Source organism: Ictidomys tridecemlineatus, chromosome 12 (assembly GCF_052094955.1).
Source record: "Ictidomys tridecemlineatus isolate mIctTri1 chromosome 12, mIctTri1.hap1, whole genome shotgun sequence".
Taxonomy (NCBI): Eukaryota; Metazoa; Chordata; class Mammalia; order Rodentia; family Sciuridae; genus Ictidomys; species Ictidomys tridecemlineatus.
In genome coordinates, this window is record NC_135488.1 from 38,622,050 (window position 1) to 38,634,094 (window position 12,045).

At 41.5% G+C, this 12,045-nt stretch overlaps 1 protein-coding gene across 4 annotated transcripts in view; it reads right to left on the reverse strand.

Moving 5' to 3' along the window:
- The window catches only part of Aff3 (ALF transcription elongation factor 3), a 493,397-nt gene that overhangs the window by 4,456 nt on the left and 476,896 nt on the right, over nt 1–12,045 (reverse strand). For 3 of the 4 annotated variants that reach the window (XM_078028559.1, XM_078028556.1, XM_021734015.3), the window contains 4 exons: nt 9,414–9,485; nt 7,775–7,868; nt 4,110–4,159; nt 3,756–3,979 (listed from right to left, as the gene is read on the reverse strand). In XM_078028559.1, the coding sequence (XP_077884685.1) occupies nt 3,756–3,979; nt 4,110–4,159; nt 7,775–7,868; nt 9,414–9,485 (440 nt within the window). The remainder of the gene's footprint in view (nt 1–3,755; nt 3,980–4,109; nt 4,160–7,774; nt 7,869–9,413; nt 9,486–12,045) is intronic. The other variant, XM_078028558.1, reaches the window with a different exon arrangement.

Below are 12,045 nucleotides of genomic sequence, written 5' to 3' on the forward strand. Positions count from 1 at the left end.
GGACAGAGAGAGTGGTTAAGGGTGCCGCACAGGCTAGGTGTGCTACTTCTCCTCAGGACTACGATGGTCCGACAGAATCACAGATCTCCTGTCCATCTTGTGACTTCTGCATACCCTTGAACCAAATAAGATCCAAGGGTGGGGGACTCATTCTATACCCAAATAAATAAACTACGTCTACTATTTCTTTTTCTTTTTTTTTTTTTTAAAGGATTCTTTTTTTTTTAACCTTTATTTTATTTATTTACTTTTATGTGGTGCTGAGGATGGCTTGTATTGCCATCTAGAGCCTGGCTCACTCAGGGTTTTCTAAAGTGGACATGTATACTTCAAGCCATATCTCTAGCCCTATCTTTGTATTTTTAATTTAGAGACAGGGTCTAACTGAGTTGCTTAGAGCCTTGCTTTTGCCAAGGCTGGCTTTGAACTCATGATCCTCCTGTCTCAGCCTCCAGAGCTACTGGAATTACTGATGTGCGTTACTGTGCCCGGCTGGACATATTTCTGTATATTTATTCCTCCTGTTTGTCTCCCTGGGAAACCCACCTCAACCCACTTCAACCATGCAATTGCTATGTGATTTTCAAAACCCTGTTCCATTCTAGCTCCTCTAATGAGCTGCCCCTGGTGGCCTTTGACCACCATGACATTCCTACTGGACTCCCAGGGGCACCAGCGTGGCTGCATGTTATAGACTATCTGGTTTTATTAACAATTTCCTGCACTGGTGATTCATCTGTCATCCATTCCTCATTTCACTGTGGACATGCTGCTCTTGACCTCAAAGGTTTATGCTGTCATAGAGACATAATTTTCATTCAGGGGTCTGAAAGTGAACTCAGGTTTGTACTCTTACCTGTTGCTGGAGAGAGAGTTGTAACTTGATAAAATTTTTCAGGAGAAAAGGTAACAATATATATTAAGATATAAAATTATATATATCTTAAAATAATCTGTGCCTGTGGACCCCAAATTTCTACTTCTATTTTTATTTTATTCTCCCAAAGAAAATGACCAGAAATATGGATAATGACTTCTATAGAAATTCTTATCAGGATATGGAAAAACATTGGGAGTGTTTTCTACCAACAGTGGAAAAAAATTTGAAGTAACCTAAATAATCTAACACTGTGATAACAAATATCACGATATCCTATTTTGTGATCATAAAACCAATATGTTATGGTAGCATCACAGTATGATTACAAAGAGAGTTTTTTGGCAAATTAATGACATGAGAAAATGCTTGCTACAATGTTAAGTGACAAAAGGATTTAAAACTATATTCACTATGATTTTACTTTGGTAAAAATAATGCATATTTGGGAAGAAAGGCTAAAAGAAACTTGGTAGAACGTGATTTATTTGTAAGTCATTTCTAAGATTACTGATGACTTAAGAACTTTTTTTCTTCATGATTTATTGTGCTTCACGAATTTAGCCACAGAAAACACCCATGACTGTTATTATCAGAAAAAAAATATTTAAAAATTCAGCTTTACCATTCCACATGAAATGGGTTCTCTCTTCAGTTGTCAGCAGCAGGCACTTAGGGAGCTAGCACTAACCCTAATTCATTCATTCATTTACTCATTCAGTCGATATTTCAGAGCTCCAGTCGGGTCTCAGGCACTGGGCTGGGTCTCAGGAGTCCAAATTTGAATGAAATATATATATATATATATATTTTCTTTTAATTTTTCTTTTTTAAGTATCTCTAGCCTTTTTAATTTTTTATTTTGAGACAGGGTTTCACTAAGTTGCTTAGGGTCTTGCTAAATTGCTGAGGCTGGCTTTGAACTTCTGATCCTCCTGCCTCAGCCTCTGGCCGAATGAAATATAATCTTTACCTTCATGTAGCTGTTTATTGTCTAAAGGGAAAAATGTATATATTTTTATACCTATATCTGTACCTATATTTGTATTTGTACTTCTGACTATGTCTATACCTATACCTGTATCTACTCCTGTATCTGTACCTATACCTGTATCTGTACTACATCTACACTTTATTTGCCTCTGTATCTGTACCTAACCTATGCCTGAATCAGTGCTTATACCTGTACCTGCACATGTATCAGTACTTATATCTGTACTTGCACCAGTATCTGTACTTATACCTGTTTCTACACCTGTATCTGTACCTGTACCTGTATCTGTACTTGCACGAGTATCTGTACCTGCACCTGTATCTATGTCTGTATCTGTACTTATACCTGTATCTATGCCTGTATCTGTACCTCCACCTGTATCTGTACTTATACCTGAACCTATGCCTATATCTGTCCCTCCATCTGTATCTATGCCTGTATCTGTACTTATACCTGTATCTACACCTGGATCTGTACCTGCACCTGTATCTGTACTCATACCTGAATCTGAACCTATACCTGTATCTGAACCTGGGCCTGTACCTATGCCTATATCTGTACTTATACCTGTATCTATGCCTATATCTGCACCTATACCTGTATCTGTACCTACACTTGTATCTGTACCTGCACCTGTATCTATACTTATTCCAGTATCTACATCTGTATCTGTACTTATACCTATATCTGCACCTGTACTTACACCTATTTCTATACCTGTATCTGTACTTATACCTGTATCTGTAAGTACACCTGTATCTGTATCTGCACCTGTACTTATACCTATTTTTACACCTGTATCTGTACCTACGCCTGTATCTATGCATATACCTGTATCTGTACCTTCACCTGTATCTGTACCTGCACCTGTATCTGTAAGTACACCTGTATCTATACCTGTACTTATACCTATTTCTACACCTGTATGTGTACCTTCACCTGTATCTGTATCTACACCTAAATCTGTACCTGCACCTGTATCTGTGCCTTCACCTGTATCTGTATTTATACCTGTATCTATGCCTGTATCTGTATCTGCACTTTTATCTGCACCTGTGTCTGTATCTATACTTGTATCTGTACCTACAATTGTATCTGTACCCATACCTTTATCTGTACTTGCACCAGTATCTGTACTTATACCTGTATCTATGCCTGTATCTGTACTTATACCTGTATCTACACCTGTATCTGTACCTGCACCTGTATCTGTACTCATATCTGTACTTATACCTGTATCTATACCTATATCTGTACCTGCACCTGTATCTGTACTCATACCTGTACTTATACCTGTATCTATGCCTATATTTGTACCTATACCTGTATCTGTACCTGGACCTGTATCTATGCCTGTGTCTGTACTTATACCTGTAACTATGCCTATATATGTACCTATACCTGTATCTGTATCTACACTTGTATCTGTAATTATACCAGTATCTACGCCTGTAACTGTACCTGTAGGTACATCTGTATCTGCACTTGTACTTATACCTATTTCTACACCTGTATCTGTACCTACACCTGTATCTGTACCTGCACCTGTATCTGTACCTACACTTGTATCTGTACCTACACTTGTATCTGTACCTTCACTTGTATCTGTATTTATACCTGTATCTACACCTGTATCTGTTTCTGCACCTTTATCTGCACCTGCACCTGTATCTGTATCTGATGTGTGTGACACCATCTTCCACAGTAAGGATAAAGGTAAATAAAGACACTCAAGGCTCTGAGCGAGAGGAAAGATCAGGAAAGGTATCACACAGCAGATGACAGCTTCTGTTTCTTTGAAAGGCCACGTAAAGCTGAGCAGTGATCCCCAGGTCTGGCTCTCCCCAGCCTCGGCAGGTCCCCACCTAGGGGCAGTATGCACACCTCTGTTTTCTTTGGCCAGGTTGTCTGCCATCTCCCAGTAGTCGTAGCTGTGCAGGATGCTGTTGGTGATGCTGACATGATTGGCCGCCATCTGATGGATGCGCTGCGGGATGCTGACGATGGTCGATGGGGACAGGGCGTTGGTACTGGAGAGGCTGCCCTGAGACCCCACGGAGCTGGTGGGAGAGGGGTTGGGAGACATGGGGGATGGGGTTCCAGTGCTCCTGGAATGGGAGAGGTAGAAAAACCAGAGTGGAGAGGTCGGGAGCAGGCGAGGCGGGGCAGCCCGTCAGGGCACAGAAAGCACCATGCACTCACTGCCTGGCTTCCTACATTTGGGAAAAGTGAACTTACTTTCCACTGGCCCCCCACGGAGACGGGGCTTGGGCAGCTTTGGATGAATTCTGCAGGAAAACAGAGACAAGGACAGTGAGTTCCACTTGCTTAAGGGTAAACAGCAGACCATAACATGTTCTCAGGTGACGGTGGGGAGAAATCACAGAAGGCACCGCAGAAAAGATGCAGATTCTTAGAAACTGAGTCTGGGAAACAAGGCTGCTGGCTCCCTCTCTGGAGCTGAGGAGGGGCTGCTGCCTGGACTGTGGGGCTCCAAAGTGGGGGTAACTGAAGGGCTCACCCCTGGGCTTCTATGTACAAACTTTAGGTATCAAATTAAATGACAATCCTGGGGGTCTTTGGGTCTGAACAGTTCTAATTGTTCTCATCATAAATTACTCTAATTTTTTTCTGAAAAGGAAATAAACAGAGCAGGAAAGCCCCCCAACCCCTCCTGAGAATACCCTATATTTAAATTGAGGGGTTATTTGCAAGAACTGTTGTTATGCACCTAACGTCTGAAAGTAGATGTCATCAAATTCTTGCATCATAGCTTATAAAGTTTAAAAGCATTTCTCTTAAAGGAATCTAATCTTAAATATCCCAAAAAGAACAGATGAAAATACAGTTTCTTAACAGATAAGACATTCAAAAGCTCTGAATGATTTGGATATTCTGATTTAAGATGTTACTGCTTGCTGCAGGAACCAAGTGTTTGCATCGGACATTTAAAAAGGGAGGAATAGGAAATGAATCTGACCAAATTTTCCTATATCCACATTTGAATATGCCATATTGAATTTCACCTTTATATATATCCATAAAGCACTATTTTAATATTTAATACCTTTATTTTATTTATTTAAATTTATGTAGTGCTGAGGATTGAACCCGGTTCCTCACATGTGTCAGGTGACACCTCTACCACTGAGCCACAACCCCAGCCCCATAAGGCACTAATTTAAAAAAGTATAAATAGAAGAAAGACAGTAGCGTATAGGAAAGGGAATGGTGGGGGCAGGTGGGGAGGGAAAGGAGAAGTACTGAGGACTAAACTGAAACACATTATATTGAATGCTTGTGTAATTATGTCAAAGTGACCCCTAATAATATGTATAACTATAATGCACTAATAGAAATTTTTTTTCTAGGTTGGGGTGCAGCAGCTCTGTGGTAGAGTGCTTGCCCACATATGTGAAGCACCCTGGGTTTGATTTCCAGTATTGCAAAAAACCAAAAACCAAACAAACAAACCAAAACAGAAAAATTTCCCCTTTGGCAAAGAAAGTTGCTAAACGCACAGTTTTTTTCCTTTGAGGGCCCAAGAATGTTTTCCTGGACAGAAATCTACTCAAGACGAAGAAACCTCATCTTTGTGATGCTCCTGTGAATTTTCCTTTTCAGAGACAAGTCTCATCCAGTCTCAGCCTGGCTCCTCCCAGGCGATGCAGATACATCTCTTTGGGTCGGAAGGCACTTTACCAGGTGGTGGCTGGTTTCTTTAGTGTCAGAGTGGAGTTCTCAAAACAGCCCGAAATGGCCTGCCAGGACTCAGGCTCCACAGCAAGGTGCAAGTACAGGACAGAATTGCAAACCACGTCACTTTTACCTGTCCCAGGAAATGACTCCATTTTCATGGAGAGAACGAGAGAAGGGAGTGCCTTCTTTGGAGGGAGTATCTCCCCTTCCTTCCTGCCATGATGTGACTGGCACCGGTGGGGTGCTCGGGGCCTCAAGAAGGTGTTTCACTACACCACATGGTCCTGGGTGTTCAGATGAATAAAACACATCTGTACAGCTGAACTGTCACTGTCACCTGAAGGTTTTGAAACTTTGAGTAGGGAAGGATACAAAGTTTCAGTAAGGAGGGTCATATTCTGGAGATTTACTGTGATTAAAATTAAAGATGACGTCTAGTACACTTGAAAATCACTAAGAGTAGATTTTGGAAGTTCCCATCTCAAAGATGATAAGTACATGAAGCGATGGATATGTTAATTAGCTTGATTTTATCATTCTGCAATGTATGCATGCATCAAAAATCACACACATCAGAAATACACAGGATCAATCCTTGGCCGATTAAAAATACATTTAAATATTTTTAATATATTCTTCTTTTTTGGTACCAGGGATGGATCCTAGGGTGCTTAACCACTGAGCTACATCCCTAGCCCTTTCTTTATTTTTTTCTTTTGAGACAGGGTCTCACTAAGTTGCTCAGGGCCTCGCTAAGTTGCTGAGGCTGGCTTTGAACTAGTGATCTTCCTGCCTCAGCCTCCTGAGCTGCTGGGGTTACAGGTGTGTGCCACCGCACCTGGCTAATTTATTCATTTTTAATGTGAATAATATTTGATATTTTAAATATATTAAATAATGTAGATCTGATGAAGGATAAATGCCAATAACTCCTGAAGGAGAAGTCTGAAGCTCAGGTTCCTTTCTCTATGTACCCCTGAACTGCATGTGTAAATTAAGAATTTCTTTATTTCTGTTATCCCTTAAAAGTTCTGTTGTAACCCTCTTGGGATTCCAGGATTCAGCTTCCTTTTTTCTAAAAAATATTTTCTTTTTTACTTGTTGACAGACCTTTATTTTATTTATTTATACCCGGTGCTGAGAATCGAACCCAGTGCCTCACACATGCCAGGCAAGTGCTCTATCGCGGAGCCCCAGCCCCAGCCCCAGCCAACTTCCTTATTTCTTCAAGCTTTGTTTTTCTTGGTTGAAACAACTCTCTTTGGTATTAGCTCTTAGGTTCTGAATTTCGGAAAACAACCCATCTTGTCAAGGAAAGGCTCTGTGCCAGTTCTCGTCATTATAACTCACCAAAGGGCCAGGAACGTGATCTCCTTGGCTCTGAACTTGGTTATTCTAATTGCACACTCAGGAAGGAGGCACCATGCTAAAAATATCCCAAGGGACCCCCGAATCACCTGGTCAGACAAGCTCTGAGAAGTGGAGGTTGGGAATAAATGATTTTTAGGGAAGGTGGTCTAGCTGAAATAAGGCTTGGGGACAGGATACTGGATTTAGGTGGATAAACAGAGAACAGGCCCAGGAATCTCAAACAAATGATGAATTTCAAGTTCACTTTACAACAGTACACCAGACAGGGACTTTTGTTGTTACTCTTTTGCCATCTAAAAAAATTCTCCCAGTGAAAATAATTTCATTCCCCGAGGTAAGTGAAAGTTGCCATGGTTGCGAATTCAGTCCTTACAGTCACACGTTGCTCTCTAGTGTCTCTGAGTTTCTCATCATCCATCTCTTACCCTTTTAAATATCACCTCCATTAAAAATTAAGTTAGCTACTAGAGAATAACGAAGGGGTAGTGGCTTGGAAATAGTTAACTTCTAAGAGAAGAAATCTTCTCTTGGATGTGAGGAATTTATGTCTGCTCTATAGATTTAGTTCCTAGGACCCTGGAAGGAATAACTGGATATTCCTTTTCTTGAGGCCACAAACAGACTTGGGCAAGAAGGCAGGGGGTAAATTAGCTAGGCTCTCAAGGCCCATTCTCTGAGCTTTCAGGCACAAGTGTGTCATAAATGCAATTTCTGGAGACAGAGGTGACCTGTACTCGCCCAGAGCAGTGGGTTCTGCCAGGGTTTTCTGAAGTGCCCCAGACAGGGAGGCACCTGAACACAAGCAGGCAGCTGCTCATCTGTTCAGACAGTACCTTGAAATAGTCGATGAGTGCTTTTGAATACTTGACAGCGTGGTCCCTTTTAAGCCGAAACATCCGCCAGTACAGGAGAGCCAGGCATCGATAGCTGCAGCGGAAGGAGAGAAGTGAGCCCTTCAGAACAGGAGTGTGTCCTTCAGAAACAAGCCTTTTCCAAAGTCATGCCATTCCAAGTGACTTGGTATTTACACCATGCTTATGTATCTAAGATGTTTCTGTAGGTACGTACATGACCTGACCTTCTTTTTGTCCCCAGAATATAATTCAAAATTCCAATGTGGTACTCCATAAATATATTCACCTTTAGCTTATTTTAGAATATGAGATGTATCACTTTGTTGGGAATAGGGCCTGGTGCTTCCTGCTTCTACCACGAGAGGGCAGTCTCTCTCCATGAGCCGCGTGAGGAAGCTCTAGCCACAGCTTTCACTGCTTCCTGGGTGAGCTACCCTGGCTTTGTGAATAGGTCAGTTTTTCTACCTGTTTTTATTACCTTTGCTTTTTAATACTTTATTACCCGATATTCAGCTTAAATAGATAATATAAATAATGAGTGTGAATCATGAATAACAAAAAACACTCTGTTGAGAGTTTTCATCATTTGATAGTGTCTACAATATTTGAATTATTATTTACATATAAGTATTATATCTAATATGATAATGTTATTAATTATCATCAATTTATTTATCCCAATATGGAACTTCAGTAAAGAAAAGGGCACAGGTAGTGTTTCCTGGACTCATCCTTTCTTGCTTGCTTTTTGCTAGTAATCTTTTGCTAACTCGGATCCGGTGTTGACGTGCTAGAATCGCAAGAGCCTGAATAGTCTCTTAACAGCCCAAACTCCAGACGATATGATGAAGGGTTGGAAGTGAAACAACCCGAGACCCTCTCTTTTGTCTATGTTGCTGTCACGGTTTTTGAGATTCCATTTGAGTCTCTAATGGGTAGATTAAATTCTAGAGTGGAATGAGCTTTTGAAGAAGAAAAAAATTTGGATCCTTTGACAGGGAGAACCAACAGAGAGGTGTTCTGAGATCTGGGGAGTGGGGTGAGGTGTCCTGAGGAGATGTCATGGAGAAAGCTATTATAATCACATAATAGTTATCGTTGTAATCATTATCAGTACAGAAAAAAAATCTTTTATATATTGGCTAACATTTTGAAAGACGTGATTTTATTATCAAAGTATAATGAGCCGCTCTTCAGTTTAATGCGTTGAGAGCTTTAAGCACCGTCTTTATTCATTCAGACTGATCTGCCACATAAAGCAACACATGAATTATTTTGATTGCATCTAAAGCATCAAACACAAGAGAAACGCTATTTGACACAATGTACATTCAAATGACTAAAGCGGGGACCTACCTGATTTTGAAACACATGCACACACAGAGAAAAAAAAAATTACCCTTGTGTAATTGACCTGTCGATTTTCAATGACTGAATTCTGTTCATGCATAGAACAGCAAAAAAAGAAATGGTCTGGATTCTCCCTGGCGGTTAGAACAGCATGGGGCTTTGTATGCTCAAAGGTGCCAGGAAAAAGACCATGCATTTTAGCACATGATTTGCCAGTAAGGACTTAGGAGGCCGAGGACACTCTTCTAGGTTGCGATGAGGCACTCACCATAATGCAGCTAGTTGTTTGTCCTCTGGTGTGGCATTGGGGCCCGAGTGGGTTTTTAGTCTCATAGCATATCTAAAATCAAAAACAAAAAATAAAAGCAAAAGGGGGTGGGGAGAGGGAAAGCAAAGGAATAAAACAAAAAGAACTCTCTTAGTAATAACAGAACTTCTATGCTGTTAGTTCTGTCCGCCCAGTACTTAGATTTTCCCAGTGCCGCTCATAATTCTTTCTTAAAAGCCTTCTGACATTGCTCTTCTTCCCCCAAGCATCACATCACTGTGATATAATGAACAAAATCTTTCTTATGATGCCTCACTACTCTTGCTTTTAGCAATACAAGTTCAAATGCTGCAGGAGGCAGTTCAAGAACTAGTCAAGCATATGGTAACACGCCTGTTAATCCAAGTGCTGACGTGTGGCTGAGTGGTGACACTTGGAGGTGAGGTTCAATGCTTCTGGGCTCACCTCCAGGAGAATTTGTACCCGTGGTACTCAGATGGGTGCTCCCTTGACCCCTTCGCCTTTGTTATGTGACTCTTATCTTGATGGCAGTGTAAATGATCTGGGTACATTTTTAATCTACATTGGCTTCTATTTATGTGCATTATGAGAAACAATTCCATTCACTTCTCTGAACTAGGGGGGCTGTGGCCTTTGCTTTCTTGCAGTAACATGCCAGGTCACCTATGCAGACTCTCTGAGAGAACTGAGGTAGTACTGCAACGGTCAGAGAGTCCCAGGTTCAAATCCCAGCTCAGTTACTTAGTTGTGAGAGCCTAAGTGTATTAATGTCCCTAAGCCTTCACTTCCTTACCTATAAAACAGAACTAATGCCGTGATTACACAGCCTTGTTGTGGGGATTAACCCAGATCGTTCTAGGAAGCTCTTGGTATAGCAGGCTGGCTTGCTGGCTTAAGAAGCAGTCTGTTACCATGGCCTCATCTCCTCCATGTGCAGATCTGTCGGTTTCTGAGTGTGTCTCTGTGCAGAGCGTTTGCAGTGGTTGCTCTTGGGAGTGACAATAAACTTACATGCTTCACAGAATTCACCAGTACCAACATTTTACCACCTTGAGTGAAGTGTGGAAGTTGTTATCTTCTTTACTTCTAAATAATTACCCTGAGAATCAGATGGTGGTACCATTTTTGTTTCAATCATCAAACATGATTTATGAAAGGAGGACAGTTGATTGCATGGGTCTGTATTTCTCTTCTCTTCTCCTTCCTGATGTGTGCAGATTCCTTCCTCTGTTGAGGAAGGTCCTGCAGTCACTCGCTAAGGGGGTCTGTCAGAGACAAACACTGTTGTTTTCCCGAGTCTGGTCATATCTTTGTTTCCCTCCGCTCCTGAAGAATATTCCACCGAATCTAGAATCCACAGATTGATATTTCGTCCTTTCTTTCCACACTTGAAAAAAATGTCACATCACCTCCTCTGGCCTCCCCGATTTCAGATGAGAAGCGGGCGGTCAGTTGAGCGGGTGTTCTCCCCCAGCTGATGTGCTGTTTCTCCTTGATGGTTTCACGGTTTCCTTGTCTTTAGTTTTCGGGGACAGAATCACGATGTGTCCTGGCCTGCATTCTGTCAGGCTTATCCTATTCGGGTTTTCCTTGGCTGCCAGGATCTGCAGGTTGATGTCTTTTGACAAACGTGGCGACGCTCAGTCATCACCTCTTCAAGCACCCTCTCAGTCCCAGTCTCTTTTCCTCTCCTTCAGGGACAACCCCAGTGATACAAACGTTGGATCTCCTGTTACTGTGCTTACTTGGTTTGAATATGCCCACCGAAGTCACACGTTGGAAATTACCCAAGTTAGCAGTATTCAGTGGTGGGACCTCAGGAGGCAGAACCCTCACTAATGGATTCATCTTGGCTGAGTTAGTTATTGAGGGAGTGGATCCCGATAAAAAGGAGGAATTCAGGCCACCTTCCTGTTTCACCCGGGCTCCCTTGCCCTTCCATGGTGGGGTAATGCAGCACAGAGACCCTCACTGGATGCCAGCACAATGATCCTGGACTTCTCAGTCACTAGAGCCATGAATCAAACAAACTTCTATTGTTTATCATTTATCCAGTCCGTGGTATTTTGCTAGCGCAGCAGAAATTAGACTAGCACAGTGCTTGAGGCCCTCTTCACTTTTTAAAAAAATTTTTCCAGTCTATTCATTTGTCTCTTGCTCAGATTGGATAAATCCTACTTTCTGACCTCAAATTCACTGATTGTATCCTTTATCTCTCCTTTATGATTGAGCCCCTCCAGTGGTTTTTTTCTATTATTATAGTTTCCAGTTCTATAATTTCTATTTGGTTCTTTTAAAATAAAAATTTGACAAGATTTTCTGCTTTCTGATGGTGGCAAGAGAAACGTAATTGTTTACTGGGGAATTTTTAGGATGGCTGCTTGGGAATTCTCGCCAGATAATTCCACCATCTGATTTCATCGTGACATGGATGTCAACTGATCTGTTTTCATTTCAGTTGTGATTTTCCTGGTTCTTGGTGTGGCGGGTGAGTTTCTGCTGTCTCCTGGACATTTGGCTATTATGTTAGGAGATTCCGGATCCTATTTAAATCTCTTGTCTTAGCAGTTATCCTGTTGAGGTTTAGCAGGCAAGCCTTGGGCTACTCTGG